Source organism: Mauremys reevesii, linkage group 3 (genome assembly GCF_016161935.1).
Source record: "Mauremys reevesii isolate NIE-2019 linkage group 3, ASM1616193v1, whole genome shotgun sequence".
NCBI classification, from domain to species: Eukaryota; Metazoa; Chordata; order Testudines; family Geoemydidae; genus Mauremys; species Mauremys reevesii.
The window spans coordinates 183,121,611-183,139,575 of NC_052625.1; the positions used below are offsets into that span (position 1 = coordinate 183,121,611).

Here is a 17,965-nt window from a genome sequence, read left to right on the forward strand (position 1 = left end):
ACAATGGGCGGAGGAAGTCCTGTCCCTCAGACTGTGCTGGTAATGCTCCAACCGCTGTGCTAATATAAAGGAGAGCAGCCCAGCTCAATCTGGGCTTACTGCCTAGGAAGAAGGATGCTTGGTGGAGGCTCCAACCCAAGACTTGTTACAGTCCTTGCCTGCGGGAGCCAGACATCCCGAGACACAGAACAGAGACCTGTTGCCTACAGCTGATTGGCTTGAGTCAGAGTCCTAGGGAGTTACCTGTGCCAAGGAGCCCGAAGACCTCAGTGTCCTACAGATTGAAGCTTCAGGAAGCCCAGTAGAAAGTGCAGGGAGCTGGAGGGAGTGGTATCTTCCATCCATGTATAGTCAGTGTGTTGTGGTTGGATTCCCCGCTGCCCCAGTGGTGGACCACTCTCCGCCACTGTTGGGGCCCTGGGTTGGGACTCGGTGGAGTTGGGTGAGCCCAGACCCCCTTTGGTGACAGCCTCCGGATTTGCCCATTATGCCATGCTGCCCTGCACTCAAGGGATGCTCTATTGACTCAGTCCGCTAGGCCACGCTGCCCTGCACTCAAGGGCTTATATATTGATCCCAGTCACTAGGCTACATTGCCCTGTGCTTGTGGGCGGCCATATTGTCTTAGGCCATTAGGCCTTGCAGCCCAGAACCCAAGGGCCACTGCTCCGACTCTAGCCATTGGGCCGCACCATGGTGAGGTCCAGGACAGTCTCGTAGACTGTACCTGTGGTGTCAGTGCAACCCCAATTTAACCCAAAGGGAGACCGGGTGTGCATATGCCGCCACAGCTCCCTCAAAGCTAAGGTCTACAGGGAAAGGAAATGGGCAGAAATACTCCTAGCAAAGGGCAGCTAAGATACAGTCAGTTCACTGAGCCCCTTTATCTGTTTCCCAACATCAGAGCAGCCATCTCCCAGCCCTTGCTTCAAAGATTCAAATAGGATCTCAAAATAATGTACTTGATTTTTCCCCCCTCCTTTCTCCTATTTAAAATTCACAATTAAGGTTTTACCATAAAGGCTTTTTTTAAATCTGAGATGAGACCAATATTTTAAATGTGCTTAACACTGTAGGATTAATTAGTTTTACAAAGGTTATATTGTCAGCATGCTTTGAGAAAATTACCAAAATAGTGAATAAAAGGCAGCAGGTGAATATAATTTCAAGTTTCAAAGTCCTGACACACAGGAGGTACGAAACAAAAATTGAGTCTACATGCCCAAATCTTGAATAGAAAAGCAGCTGATAGAGGGGCACTGAGAGAATAATAGTTATGTATGTAACTTGTGGAGAACTCCAGAAGGAGTTGCATGAGAAAGTGGAAGGGAATTCCCTATAGGGAAACGGGAAAATTTAGACACATTTACTCTCAGGAGTACAAATCAAAATCCCATAATCATTTGTATCTGAAGCAAAGTGCTCTGTACCTATATGCTAGGTGGTTGAACTTATACTGAACTTTTGTGTGTTACCAAATGATGGATTGTATGTAATTTCTTTACTCTAACCCAGGGTTCGGCAACCTTTCAGAAGTGGCGTGCCAAGTCTTCATTTAGTCACTCTAATTTAAGGTTTCGCGTGCCAGTAATACATTTTATAGTTTTTAGAAGGTTTCTTTCTAAAAGTCTATAATATATAACAAAACTATTGTTGTATGTAAAGTAAATAAGGTTTTTAAAATGTTTAAGAAGCTTCATTTAAAACTAAATTAAAATGCACAGCTCCCCGGACTGGTGGCCACGACCCAGGCAGTGTGAGTGCCACTGAAAATCAGCTCATGTGCCACCTTTGGCACACATGCCATAGGTTGCCTACCCCCGCTCCAACTTGGCCTTTAGGAAATGTGTCCAGAAAGGGACTTATTTGTGGTTGATGAGGGAATACTTGTTATTGTAGATATCTTCTGTGACTGATGGCATAATGATTATTGAAAGATATGTTTAGCTCATTAGGATCTACTTGTTGCTACAGGTGTTTTCTGATATAATGACTTGATTATAGATGTCTTTAGCTTACTGAGCATCTAAGCTGGGATACCATGGGCAAGAATCCCCACAGATAAGTAAATTACGGGAATGGAATGTCTTTGTCTCAAGAACAATATATACAGAGGTGAATTTCTGAAAGGTAGTTGACAGGGAATCGAGCTGCAGGGCCACTTTCCCAGATCATTTTGGTATTGTATAATGTTCCTTTCTGTATTTTGTAGTGCGTTGAATAATCTTTGATTAATATTGTTTAAGCCTGGTTATATGACTTTATTTAATAACAGAACTAAACCTTTATATAACAACTTAAAAAAAATTCTGCCAATAGTAAGGTCCACCGATTTGGCAAGCAGTCTGAAGGTCCATCGTAGGAACTATTGACCTTATGCTCATGAGAGGACAGCAGGTCTTGCAGCTAAAGCAATGGACTCAGGAAATGTGACTTCATCTCCTTAGTTTGCCACAGATTCCCTGTATGACTATATCACTTAATATCTGTGCCTCGGGAAAAGGGTCACTTTAGTTTTCTCTCTTTGGACTGCAAGCGCTTCAGGGCAGGCACTTGTCTCTTGCAACTTGTTTGTACAGTGCCTAGCACAATGGTGCCCCACTCTTGTTTGGGGCTTCTTAGGTGCGATTGTAATGTCATTATTGTCATCAACAATATCAATAATGGGAGGAACAATTTAAACGTATGCATATTGACTCACTCTAAATTAGCTGCAATCTGTCGGGAACATTCTAGATGTAACTACAAATAGCTTGACGTACACACTGATTTTGAACATAGAAAAATTATTATTGTTCCAATGGGAAATAGTGCAAATACAAGTTAACGCCACTCTCTGCTGCTTTTGAATAGAAGTCTGTTGGTTTACTTTAGAAAAAATATTTCTGATGGTTGGACCATTTCTTTTTACAGTTATTTGTACAGTCTGTTTCATATTTTGCATAACCAGGGTAATACTTGCAAGATTTAGATGCTATAGAGGTGTGTTCTTTAAACATAAAACCCTGACACTGGAGATACTTGGACAAAAAAAGGACCTGTTTTTGTCTTTCAGACCTGCATTTCTATAGTGGTAAACATTTTTTAAAAAAAAGCAATAGTGGTTTTATCACAACTTATTGTAGTGTGTTCCTGTACCTAGAGTGAAGTGTCGGAATTAGAAGTTTTACTCAGTTGATTCCAGTTGTCTTTCATTGACAACTGCTGTAGAACCAATATTTTGAGAATCTTATTTGTTTTTAAAGGAAAGGTAACAAATAACATTCTGTATAAAAAAGTTAAATTCATCTTTAGAATTTGAATAAGGTCCATTTAGTTTTACTATCACAGGGGACAGAGGTTGCAAACTCAATGATGTCCTATATCAGTGTTAAAACTTGTGCACCATAAGTCTGTTCCCATAAAACTCTTTAATGCTAGACAGAGGTTACCCCAGTTTTTCAGGGCTATTGCTCTGAACTACAGGACATGCTCCAATGGGCACTTTTAATGAAAACTGAATTTACTATCACATCCTCTCCCTCCCTCCCTTTTTTTTTTTTTTTTTTTGAGTGCTAAAGGAGTAAGAGATACAACTTGTTTAATCGGCTAATTGATATTTTATTATTAAACTCTAAGTCGTCAAATAATTTTATGGACTGTTTCATTGCTGTGAAAAGTAAAGAAATATTGTAGTCAACTAAGAAAATAAGCTTTTTAATACAATGTTAGTATAAGCATGAGATCAGTGGCAATCAACATTTTTTATACCGAATTGTATTAAATTGGCTCAAAACTAGGTTTGTATATTTATTTCCTAAAACTAAAAAGATAATGGGAAAGATTAAACCAACATCATATCTTCTTCTTTCCCCTTTTAGTGCATTCTGATGTCTGAACTATGGTTACAAAGATGCAGAAAGCAGAATTATGCATACATTCTACCTTGTTTTATTAATGTCTGGAGAACTATCCAAATGTTTTTTAGGCTTAGAAGTCATGATGCCATAAGCATATATAGATTGGACCATTAAAAAAAATACTGGGCTATCCAATGCCATTTTAATTTTGTTTTCATCTTTGCACACTACGATAAAATGCAGCACTACTAATATATTATCATTTTCTTCTTATTTCATTCAAAATGTGAGTGGCTATCTTCTTTATTTCTAGTCAGTTTCAGTAATGAGATCTGCTATCATGCACAGTGCTTTAGAATAGCTTGGGGCTACTTCAATCTTAGTTTGCATGTGCAGAAAATAAAGAATATTTTTAAAAGCGTCTTTTATGACTATAAAACTGTTTAATTTTATAGCCAATAATCTGTAATGAAAAAAATCCTAAAAGCCTGTTTCATTTCATTTACAAACCATGTAACATCATATATAATGTTAGGTCTAGAGATTTCATTCCTCGAGGGAAATTTCACATTTATTGTGAAATGTACATTTATATCAGAGGCAAATTCCTGGCAGAATATGTAAATGTATTTACTAAGAAAAAGTGTATTCCCTATTAGTAGCATTAACTTCTACATGACCCTGACTCCGCAACTTTACTATCATTGAACAGTATGCAACACTGCAGATAGGCAGGGCTAGGGCTATTTATGGTATATGGTCCTGATTGAGGAAAGCACTTGAGTATGTAGTTAAGTGCTTTTCTAAATATGACTTGACTCAAACATGCTGACAGGGCTTCCTGAACTGGGGATTAAGCTACTCAATGGAAGGTAGGGTGGTAGAACTGGGTCCAAAGTTAGTAAAAGATCTCAAACGGGATTCTTTTTGTAATTCCATTTAACACAAATGCAATATATAATTCTAAAAAAATGATCAAATGAAAGGTAACTCTGCGTCCTTTTTCCTAACCTCCAAGAGGAGCTATTCCGGGAACAGGTTTAACGAGCGACATTAAGACACTCTATACCCTGGTTTTCTATTCCAAAAATACTCTATTCACCAAGAATGTGGGAGACCTAAGTTCAAGTTCCTGCTCTGAATCAGGTAGAGCAGAGACTAGATCCTGGGTCTCCTCCGTCCCTGGTGAATGGTGTAACCATTGGACTACTGGCTACTGTGGAGTGAGTGTCTCTATGGTTTGACCAGAAATTCCATTCTGGACCTGAGACAGTTTTGAGAAAACTGATATTTTTCCACAAAAAGAAGATTTTGTGATTAGGCATTTCCTGATGCAAAAATATTTCGTCCAAAGATTCCCAAGCAGCTCTACTGATTATGCCATTGATTTATATTTTACTTTTGTTGACTAAAGTTGCAGTTTATTAACATCCTGTGCCTGTCCCTATTTATAGTCTGTCCTAGGTAATGACAATATAGCAAAGGTGGGGAGGAGGCACAATTATTTTCATGTCTCTCAACTCATTTGGTATTTTATTTGTCAAAAGGACATTTAGTATTTTTTTCCACAAAGAATCAGGACAACAGACTCTGAGCACTGAAACAGCACTTTGTTGTTCCTTCAAAGGACTGTCAAGCAAAACCAAACAAAAGGCTATGTTATCAATAAAGGAATTAAAAAAAAAAAATAAGAACTTTGTGCAGATTGTCAAGAAGGATACGTAGGAAGCCATCAAGAAGATTTAAAAGTTTGACGTGATCACTACTGTAATGGAGAATCTATGATGTGAGCACTTCTTAGAAGCAAAAGGCATCTGCCATGAGAAAAGGTGACCGACTCAAATCAGATGTATAAACAGAGGCAACAATTTCAGAGAACAATTAGAAAACCTGAAGTGAGGAGGAAAAACTCCCTTTTTATGTAACTCACACTGTTGCAGAGTGGCTCTTTATCCCTCTTTTGTGGCTACACCCTATTATTTTTCTTTAACATTTATATTTCAGTAATGCCGGGCACTGTACAAACATAATACATGATAGCCTGTGCCAAATGGGTCTGCTATTATCTCTAAGCTAATGGATCTGGTCTTTTATCTGCAGCAGTAGAGGCTTATGCATTTTGATCAGGGGCGGGCAAACTACAGCCTGCTGGCCGGATCTGGCCCCTCGAGGCTTTGGATCCGGCCCGCGGGATTGCCCCCCATGCCGCTGCAGGCCCCGTGTTGCTTTCAGCAGTGGCTGGCCCAATGTCCCTGCGGCCCCCAGACCTTTGCCTCCAGGCACCGCCCACTGCAGCTCCCATTGGCCAGGAACGGGGAACCACAGTCAATGGGAGCTTCGAGGGAGGTACGTGGAGGCGCGGCAAGAGCAACGCACGTGGAGCCTTCCGCCCCCCCACACCCAAGGGCCGTGGCGCTTCCTGGAGTGGCGCGGGGCCAGGGACAGGGCAGGCGTGGAGGGAGCCTGCCCTGGCACTGGTGCATGCTGCTGCCACCCCGGAGCCCGAACCCCTCCTGCACCCCACCGCTCCCCAACTCCCTGCCCTAAGCCCTCTGCCTGCACTGCACACCCCTCCTGCACCCCAACCCAATGCTCTGAGACCCCTGCTGCACCCCACACACCCCCTGCACCCCAACCCAATGCCCTGAGACCCCTGCTGCACCCCACACACCCCTGCACCCAACCCAATCCCGAGACCCCTGCTGCACCCCACACTTCTGCACCCTAACCCCTTGCTCTGAGCCCCCTCCCGCAGTCCACACCCCTCCTGCACTCCTGCTCTGAGCCCCCTCCTGCACTCTGTACCCCTCCTGCACCTCAACCCCCTTCTCTGAGCCCCCTCATACACTCCACACTCCTCCTCTGCCCCAATCCCTTGCCCTGAGCCCCTTCCTGCACACTGCACCCCCTTCCACATCCCCGCACTTCCTCCCGCACCCCAACCCCTTGGCCCAGCACTGCATACAATTTCCCTACCCAGATGTGGCCCTCGGCCCAGAAAGTTTGCCCACCCTTGATTTAGATCAATCCCTGCAGATAGTCCAGCTAGGGGTATTGTTATATTCAGGTAGATAATGTTTTAAATTTTCCTGTATTAAATACTAGTATGGCATAAGATTATTTCTGATCTGAGACATATAGATGAATGAATACACCATTCAAAAAGCAGTGCAGAAGTTTGAATATTTCCCATTTGTGTCTGTCTGCAGAATGTTTTAAGCCCTGTCAGGTCAAGATATGTTGCATCTTTAAATTTCATGACATTCGCAAGAACATCTTGGTTTTTACTCCCCACTACAAATCACATGATTTTAGAAGTAGAGTTTCACAGAAACTGCTATAATTAGAAATTAATGTAATACTTTATACCAGTCATGCAAAGCTATTAAAAACACATTTTCTTGTACACAATCTGCACATATGTACACAGAACATTTTCTTGCACACACCAATGTACATGTGTTCACACTGTACAGCAAATTCTTCCTTTCATGAGCATCCCTCAGATTAGTTGTTCTCTGTCTCACACACACCTCACATCTATTTCTCATATGTACTAGAAGACCACACCACCCAGCCACTCACTCACTCCTCATCTCTCCTCAGTCATTCATCCATGCACCTTTCCATTCAACCACTTGCCCCCTGAGATGTATCAATTTTCTTCCCTCCGAAATTCATTAATTCTCCTCCCCTCTCCACCGCCACCCAATTCATCCTTCTTTCTTCTTGTTCCTCCCCCACTTCCAATACATTCACACCAACAGTGAAAAATCAACAGTAGTATCATACTACCCAGCAGCTGCAGCATCCTTCACATACCTATCCTACCTCATAGAAGTGGAAGGGACCCTGAAAGGTCATCGAGTCCAGTCCCCTGCCTTCACTAGCAGGACCAAGTACTGATTTTGCCCCAGATCCCTAAGTGGCCCCCTCAAGGATTGAACTCACAACCCTAGGTTTAGCAGGCCAATGCTCAAACATAAGTTCACATTTACTGTTATCTCTGCATACATGTGTATGCATGACATATACCCAAGTGTCATGCCTCATGTCAGTCATGCATTTCATTTTTATTTCATATTCTCTGCTATAATAGTTGTGATGCCACACAGCTAAGAGTGTTTGGGTTTGTGCCATTAGACAGTTGGCAACCCTACCCCTTCCTAGGGCTCCCATTCCTCCTACTGTTCCTCTCAGCTAAGGAATCCTGAGAAATGCTGGGAGAAGCAGGGGCCTATACAAAGATAGGGAGTTGATTTTAGAGGAGAACGGGGTGGCAGCAATGAACTTATTGTGGTGGGGAAGAGGACATTTCACAATTTTCTCATGGAGGACTATGGGCTCCCCCCATACAATTGTTTTGTTGCTTCACCTTCCAAGAAGCCTCCAAAAGTCTTCCTATTTCTGTTGGCAGGCCTGCCCCATGTCAGCATCGTGCAGCTCCATGAGTGACATTTGCCAGTGAGAGTGTCTCTAATCATCTCTCTCACAGTAACATGAGTAAGTGTGGCCCTGTGTGTATATGAGATGTGGACCCTCAGGCATGGTCTGGTCCTACCACTTAGGAGCAGAGGGCACTAGGAGGGGGAAGATAAATGTCTCACATGCACCTGCAGAAACTTGGCAGCTATGAATTATGGTCAGGTATCTTTCAGGTAAAATCCATGATAAAAAGGTATGTAAGAAGTCACTCATCTTATTTAGGCCACATACTGTGGCTTTCTTTAAGAAACTTATTTTTCATCAGCATCCCTGGTTTGGGATTTATATCTTTAATATGGATAAATATGTCTCTAAACAGGTTGATAGTGTCACTTATAAATAATGTATCAAAGAACTATTGGTTTAACCTCTCTTCCTAACCTAATCAGAGCTGACTCCTATTTTTGAAATTTGTAGAGTAATTTCTTTAAAAAAAATTTCAGGACTTCAATTTATCCATTCACTGGTTTTCAATGCATTTAGAATCACATCCCTATTTTACTTCCAAATAGAACCAATATTTTAAAGACAGCTATAGAGAAAAAAGATACATTAGATTTGTTTCAAAGCTGCTAAAAGATCAGAGAGCTGAAGGCTAAAGGAGTAAGTGGATGTGGAAGATCATTACATGACTAATACAGATTCTAAATGGGATATGGTTTGAAGTGAGGGGTGGACGGGGAAGGCTATAAAAAGTTAGAATCTGAAGATAGCTGATATGCTGTAAGTAGTATTTTAAAATGCTGATAAATTCAAAGTGAGAGGAACAAACAGAGCTAAAAATAAGAGTGATAGAAGTTTTCAGAAACTACCGGTCAATAATAATTTCATAATACACTTCCATTAGGAAGCTATTTATTGGACTCCAGTACATGCCAGTACTGGACTGGAAAGCTGGGCAATTAACTGGTAGATCATTTCCTGAGTCTAGCTAAAGGACTGTTTCATTCCCAGTCCCAACACGTGTATTAAATAAGCTGGCTGAGAATGTCTGGGGTGCTGTTCAAGAAGCTGCTGCTATATTTGGCCACTCCCGAGGGAATTCTGTGCCACCGTGCAACACAGAATTAATGTCCCCTGCAGACTTTTCTCTCCCACACAGAATAATTGATTCTGACAGGGAGGCAAAGGGAAGCCGTTAGTGGGGTCACAGGTGAGGAAGGCAAGGGATATGGAGGGGGGGGGGAAGGACAGAGCGGGGCACACAGGGCTGCTGGGAGATCACACAGACTGGGGTTCAGAAGGGCTAGTGGGAGAGACAGACAGGGGCCAGGGCACAAGAGCTAGTGGGGTGACATTAAGCCAGGGGCTGAATGGGAGTGGGGGTTTAGGGACACATGGGGACAGGGGCATTTATGCCCAGCTGAGTGAATTCGCAGGGACACATGGGGACATATGCAGATATGCCTGACTGAATGGGAGAGGTTAGGGGTCCAGCCAAGGTCTGCATGGGGGAGGCTCTCCAACTCATTAACAATCCCTCCCTCCCCCAAATAATTGTTTCATACCACTTCTCCCACCCACACCCAACAACCCTCCAGGTTCACTCCACGGCTCCTTCCCAGGAATTATTTCCCTCTCAGCTCCTCTGTTACCCCTTACTTCCCCCAAGCCTTTGCACTGCTTCTGAGGGGCGCAGGAATTATTTTCTGTATTGTAGGTTAAATGAATTATTACTCAAAGTTCTGTATTAAATATGCCTAATAAGGAACCTATTTGTCAAAAAAAAAAAAAAAAGAAAAAAAGAAAAAAAAATTCCACAAATCTGTTTGTTGTCTGTATTATTACAGACAAACACGCTGACGGGTATTTTGAAATAAATTACCAAAAGGATTATATAGTGTTATTTTGACAAAAAATATGCAGAATTTTAAAATATTGTGCACAGAATTTTTATTTTTTTGGTGCAGAATTCCTCCAGGAGTAATTTGGGGTCTAAGAAAGATGAACAGCACCCTTTAGAGGCTTCTGTTGAACTTTTCTATTGACACCTCAACCACCCCAGTAGTCCTGCTCTCTCTACTCAATCCGCCTACCAAAGAGAACATAAGAAAGCAAGAATCATAAAGACTCCAAGAGGAGAGATAAACATAGCAGAGGCTGCACTTCTCTCTCCATTCAGTTAGGGAGAGCGAGTGAAGGTGGGAATCAACGAAGCATAGAGTAGCTCAACAACAGACAGCAAAGCCAATAAAAAACAGCAACCCACCCTAATGAAGCCACCATTCCTCCCCCATCCCACTCCAATCTTGTCTTGCCTACCTTAGTCCGGACCCACGTCAGACAAGCAGAGTTTAATGAAAACAAAGAAGTCAGGGTTCCAGGCTAGAAACGAAAGTGGATGCTGGGACTAGGTGATCTGAGGAGTGTTGCGGGGTGGACAGGTGTATTGAGAGGGGAAGAGGAAAGGGCTATAGATGAACATGGTGCAGCGACCAGCTGACATGTTGGAGAGGGGAAGAGAGATAAACATGGTGTTGGGTGGCCTGGCTGGCCAGAGAGAGAGAAAAGATTAGAGAAGAGACGACTATGAGGGTATAACAGAGGTCTATAAAATCATAAATAATGAAGTGTTATTTACTCATTCACATAACACATGAACCAGGGGTCACCCAATGAAATTAATAGACAGCAGGTTTTAAAAAAAGGAAGTATTTTTTCACACAATACAGAGTCAACCTGTGGAACGTCTTGCCAGAGGATGTTGTGAATGCCAAGACTATAACAGAGTTCAAAAAAGAACTAGATGAATTTATGGAGGATAAGTCCATCAATGGCTATTAGCCAGGATGGGCAGAGATGGTGCACCTAGCCTCTGTTTGCCCGAAGTTGGGAACGGGCGACAGGGGATGGATCACTTGATGATCACCTGTTCTGTTCATTCCCTCTGAGGCACCTGGCATTGGCCACTGTCAGAAGACAGGATACTGGGCTAGATGAAAATTTGAGCTGACCCAGTAGGGCCGTTCTTATGTTATTCTTCATTTATTTTTTCTTCATAAGTGTAGCTCCTTACATTTGTCTTTGTTGAATTTCATTTTGTTGACTATAGCCTAGTTCTCCAATTTATCAAGATCCCTTTGAATTTTAGCTCTATCCTCCACAGTGTTGGCAACCCCCCTAGCATTGTGTCATTTGCAAATTTGATAGTATGCTCTATATTCCGAGACCCAGGACACTAATAAAGATGTTAAACAACACAAAACCCAGAACAAATCCCTGTAGAACCTCACTTGAAACCCCCCTCCAATCTGACATAATTCCATTAATAGTTACTCTTTGTTTGCGGTTGTTTAACCAATTATGAATCCACTTAATGGTAGTTCTGCCAAGCCCACATTTCTCCAGCTTACTTATCAGAATGTCATGACTGTGTCAAATGCCTACTGAAGTCTAGGTATATGTACATATTATATCCACCACATTCCCCCTATTCATCAAATCAGTTACTCTGATAGGATAGATCCATAAATGACTGTGTTAGCCAAGATAGTCAGGGACTCAACCCGATCCTCTAGATCCCCTAAACTTCTGAATGCCAGAAGCTGGGACTGGATGACAGGGGATGGATCACTTGATGATTACCTCTTCTGTTCATTCTCTCTGAAGTATCTAGCACTGGCCACTGTCTGATCCAGCATGGCCATTCTTATATTCTTATGAGAAAAAGATAGACTTGAAGAACATAGCTAGAGATGTAGAAATCAGTTGGTCTAGATGACAGTTATTTCAATGCTGGTAGCACCTAGTCTACACTAGTGCTCCAGTTGTGCTACAGAAAATGAAATTTTTGAGCAAGCAAATACTAATGTAGAAAAAAGCAGGGGGGTCATAAGCCAGTCGGAATGAGCTGCTGGGAAATTGTAACTAGTAATATCCAAAAAAAAAAAAAGAGGGAATGACAACTGATTAACCAAAATGAATAACTACAGGAAATAAGGAGGAGGGGGAAGAATTCTCATCATCTTTTAAGATATAGGGTTAGAGACAACAGCACTCAGGATTCTGGAATCAAAGGAATGTGTGAGGCTTTTGCCTTAGTTGGCATAGTGCGGGGTAGCAAAGGTGTGAAACAAGGCCCAGGTGATTTTACTTTACCTTTGGAAGAAGTTACTATGGATTCAGCAGAATGAGCTTGGGCCCTTGTAAGACACTAATAGCAGGCTTTCAGCCATATGGAAATTGTGGCATTAGGTATCTTTTGGACTGTTTTATATTGTAACTGTAGGCCATGAAAAGGGCATCAGACATTCGTTCTATATTGAGTTTCAATGTCCTAGTAGTAAATTAGATCTCTAACTAGTCCAAGAAATGCAGACCATTATCCTTGGGTTTGGAGTTAATGGAAACCTGGAGCAAATATAGATTTGCACCGGTGAAAAACATTTCCCTATTTCTCTGCTAGGTCTGGATCATGGAGACTTTGGAGGACCACGACAGTATTTCTTTCACTAGGAGGATGAACCTATTATCAATTTAGGTCGATAAAAATGTTTAAAATTAAAACACAAATTTTCTTTCCACAGTACCAATTTTAGACATGAAAATTAAGCTTTGGGCTTTTGTTTGTTTGTTTTTGTTTTTTAATATAGTACATTAATGCAACATTTCCCTGGAAGAAAAAGTGATAAAAATGAGATATGGACTATCTGTATGAAACTTATTATCTAAGCAGCTTAACCAAACTTGCGATTCTTTTGTAAAAGGGATTATATTTACCTTGGTAACAGCCTTTGAAGAAAAGGTAATGTCATCAATGAAAGTGACAATATCTCCTGGGTAGAGTCTATCAAAGTACTTTGCACATGTATCATATGCACTTAACCACTCTGGTATTGTTTCTGGTGCTTTTTTAATGAGCTTGCGATCACCATTCCAGAAGAGTTTTTGTAACCAGATGGTGTAAACAGAGCTTGGAGAGAGCATACTACCATCTTTCTCAGGGATTTTGGGAGCGAGTTTGGAAATGGATAAGATGTTCTGACTTGTAAGGATGGGCTGCAATACTCCCAGAGGGCTCACATTTTCATCTGTTAGTTTTTTGTAATTGAGATCTATTGGCAGAAAGAGAAAAACAAAAGTAGTTATTAAAGTTGCACCTATTCAACAGGTAGGACTATATTTGGCATTCTATGTACAAAAAACAAAAACAAACAAAAAAAAGAAAACCAAGGACTGAAAGAGCACTGACAGAACTATCATCTCCACCGACAAAGTCCATTCTAACTTAGGGTTGATGCATATTGACAGACTGTAATGTAGAACGGGCTGTTGATTCCTCTATTTGCTGATAATCAACAGGTTTAAACTCCTAGTGATAACAGTCTGTCAAGAAAATTAGCATTTTTTTAAAATTATTCAAGTCCCATACCAAGTACATATACATATATGCGTTTCTCCCTGGAGAAGCAAGTGCATATACACACACATCTAGGGCTACAAATATACATAAATTATAAATTCCTGTAATGCCTACAAAACCTGATTCTTCCCCTCTGCCTTCACTGACAAAAAATATGTTTTTACACCATGGGAAAACTAACGCACATGAGCTATCTCGTTGTAAAAACATAGTGGAGACAAGACACTAGTTTTACAGAGACATAAACTAGGCAAGGCCACCCATTGCCGGGGGTAGTACTGACCTTCTCTAGATACCTCATGAAAAATACTACAAATGCCTTGTCTCCATTTAGGATTTTGCAGTGAGATAACAATCATGTTAGTTATCTTGCTGTAAAAATCACTGTGCATCAGTGAAGACAAAGACTTAGTGTGCCTGTCTGTGAAGAAAAGTAAACAAGCCCTGCTCCATTCAAAAACCTTAACCCTGAGAGATTGGTGGAACATCTTCAGTAGCATTACTTTACGTTATAGCCCTTCCACTCAGACCCATACCCTCTCTACATCCTTCAAACATTTTGCTTTCACTTGGGCCCTTCTGGAAATTCTTATACACGCTTAACTTTCTGTAGTCTCTTTGAGTTCAGGGAGCCTTAGGCCATGTCTACACTTACTGGGGATCGGCACTGCTGCAATCGATGCAGCGGGGTTGATTTAGCAGGTCTAGTGAAGACCCACTAAATCGACTGCAAAGAACTCTCCTGTCGACTCCAGTACTCCACTGGAATGAGAGGAGTAAGGTAAGTTGATGGGAGAGTTTCTCCCGTCAACGCAGCGTAGTGCAGACACTGCAGTAAGTCAACCTAAGCTACGTTGACTCCAGATATGGTATTCATGTAGCTGAAATAGTGTAACTTAGGTTCACTTACCCCAGTAGTGTAGACAAGGCCTCAGACTGTAAGCTCCTCAGGGCAGAGACTTTGTCCTTTGTCTTTACAATTCTATGCACATTTATGATGCTGTACAAATAATAATGCTATGACTGTGGATAAATGGAGCGTGGGGGAGAACCACCCTAGCAACTGGTCAAGATCAAGATTAAAGATGCAAGTAAACAACAGCCAAGAAATGCAAATTTTAAGACTGGTCCCACAATGGTATACATTGACAACAAATCAATAATATATTCAAAATTTACATAAAAAGACAACAGATTAGAATACTATTTACACCATGACAAAGATAAAGTTGCTGGAACAACCATAACTTCTATAATTTCTTGACTGCAGAATGCTTATTATTACAGCAGTAGTGTTATAACACTTGGTTTTACATTTAATTTCCCAATTTAGAACACACAAACATGGAAATAAAGAAATCCATATATGTTTAGCTTTGGAACTTTTAAACTCTTCAATCTTGGGCCTATGCTAATGGCTTTTCATAGCTGTCTCTTTTGTGAAGTTTATACGTTCTGCAAGCTCTCAGACCAACTCTGCTACTAATAGAGCTGGCTGTACTTAATGACAAAAAAAAGCAAAGGAGAGACAAACAAAAAAGTGCTATTTTAAAAAACATTCATAACATTTCTTCAGACTTGGCTTAGTTTTTTTAAATGCAATATATGGCTGGAAAGCAATCACATTTTGATGTTCCGAGGCTTAGCCAAGTAAATCATCCAAAAGGAAAATTTTGATAATGATTTTTTTAAATGCACATTTAATTGAGAATAGCAGAGAAAAAATTGCTCAAACTTTGAAAAAAAAAATCACATTTGGACTTACAAAAAATGAAAATTTGGCTTAAATTTTATTGTGGAAGATATGAGCAATTAAAAAGGGGCATGTGAGCTGCAAATACCACGTGTGAAGTAAACGTGTGTACATTTGTATTTTATATACATATTGCACATAAAACTATAGTACAAGACCATTATTAAGGCTGCAAAGTCAAATACTCAAAAGTCAGGAAATACCACAAAGATATCCGTACAACCTTAATTCGGCCCCTTTGTGCGTATTTGTTATGACAGATTTTAATTTCATGATTACATGCTATTTTTTCCAAAGGACCCCTGCCTCATTCAGTGCACAGACAAACTGTGCTCACTGAATGAGTAGTATTCAATGTTCTGTTTTGTCCTCATAGTTAAATGTGTTGCCTCAGGCCTTAATTTACAGCACACTGTTCAAACCCTGCTATAAAGACAGAATTATTAATATCCTCAGGGTCTTTCCTATAGCCTTCATTACTATAGCATCTCAGTCCTTAATTAATCAATCCATCTTCACAACACCCCTGTGCAATAAGGGAGTATTATTATCTCTACATTACCACTGGGGGGATTGAGGCACAGAGATTAAGGTCAAACAGTACACTGATTTTGGGTGCTCAACTTGAGAAGCCTCAAAGACTAGATTATTTTTTTAAGAGTTCTTAGCATTATAAAGCACGTTGCACATTTAAAACATTGACTTCAGTTGTAGCTGCAAAGACTAAGCACTTCTGCAAATCAGACCTCACTTGACCAAGCTGAGCACTGAAAAAATGAGGAACACAAACAATTAGTGGGAACCTCTGAAAAGTTTACTTTAAGTGACTTGCTTAGCTTCACACAGGAACTCTCTGGCAGTGGCTGGGATAGAATCCAATTATCCAACGCTGCATTTGACTGATTTAGCCATGAGACAGTCCTTTCTCTTCCTGCGGTCCCCTGTATTATTCACAACACACCTTCCAATTTCTGCAGCATGAGACAAGGGTCCTAAGACAGCGCCTCATTTACAATGCAACCCTCATCCATCCCCAGAGCAGAGCCATCTTGTGTATTGAAATGTTTTCTAAAAACATTCAGCTTGAGGCAGACACCTGTCATGTCAAGTTTCAAACCAAACAATTACAATTTGGCAAAGTTCTACACAACTGAAAAGAGGGTCTTATAATGGGTCAGGCAACTTTAATAATGGGGACACTATTAGCCCCGCTTAAAAATATAATTACATAAATACCTGTTGCCAGGCCGGGTGAAAAATAGTAGTTAAAATTGTATCCCTTTCTGCAGAATAAAGTAATATCAAACATTATTTAAAAAAATATGAACTTTGAAAAGAAAAATGCTTAACATCTATGAAATGCTGTATTATGTAATGGAGATTTTTGATAGGCACACCAATACACTGAATGCATTTTAGGTAGTTTAAAAGGAGCCAATTTTACATGAACTGCATTTCTGCCCACAGTATGTTATTCAAGTGCTTGTTTTTGTTTTTTAAGCCTCTTCATACACTGTAACCCATATTTTTGCAGAATGGAGAATTTCATTTTAATTATACAAAGATACATTTAATATTTACATAACATTTTTAGAAGCTAAAATATTTAACATTTACTAGACTAGAAATATCAAAATACTGTTTAATTTTTTTTCAGCAATGCATTTTGCTGTAGCTTGCTATGAAAAACTAATCTAAACATGCAATGAATCCAAAGACACGGTTAATTTTCCTCTGAGGTATAAGAAACCTATTGAGCTCCCTGCATCTATCTGATTTGCTTATAAAAGAGCACCTGATAATTTAAACTAGAAAGTGTGACCTTGTCAATACTCAGAAAACTGAATAAATGTGATAAGTAACTACAGATATAAAGTACAAAACCAATAAATCTCGTACCTGGTGCAACAGCCTTGAATTTTTTCAGCAGCCGTATGTGAGTTTCAGGTTTGATAGCATGCTTTACAAATTCGGAACAACCGCAGTTTTCAAGGAGAGTAAAATAATAAAGCAACCGCTGGTGATCTATGCCTTCAATACCCGGGTAAACATATTTGGCCATGTGTTCATGTAGGGCTTCAGGGTTGGTTTTTAAAGTCTCAAAGAGACCAAGACTTTGTGCTCTGTCTTCTATTTCTCCAGTAGATAAGCTGTATGTAAAACAAACATTGCCTTAAAGGTTGGACACTCGAGTAAATTAAATACGTATTCATTCAAATACAAGAGGTGACATGATAACTCATTTTTTTCCTTAAGCATAAAAGGTTCAATTTTGTGACAGATTTTGATGTGTGAATACTACTTCATGTACATATGTCTGACGTGTAAAAAGTGATCCCAACTATTTAAGAAATTCTTAAATAATTCATGCTCTTTCAACAAGAGGAAAAGAGGCTGGGTAATAAACTACTTATTTAGACATGTATATAGAGAGTCATATCAGTCACAACAGAACATTTCATACTTTCACATTCCAATGTTATCAAATGGTATTGGATCACCATTTCTATAATAAGCATCTATTTT

The 17,965-nt window shown here is 40.3% G+C and overlaps 1 protein-coding gene across 4 annotated transcripts in view; it reads right to left on the bottom strand.

Moving 5' to 3' along the window:
- The window catches only part of NBAS (NBAS subunit of NRZ tethering complex), a 350,592-nt gene that overhangs the window by 110,006 nt on the left and 222,621 nt on the right, over nt 1–17,965 (bottom strand). For all 4 annotated transcript variants that reach the window (XM_039531043.1, XM_039531042.1, XM_039531044.1 and 1 more), the window contains exons 43-44: nt 17,339–17,589; nt 13,044–13,378 (exon numbers count right to left, since the gene is read on the bottom strand). In XM_039531043.1, coding sequence (XP_039386977.1) covers nt 13,044–13,378; nt 17,339–17,589 — 586 coding nt within the window. The remainder of the gene's footprint in view (nt 1–13,043; nt 13,379–17,338; nt 17,590–17,965) is intronic.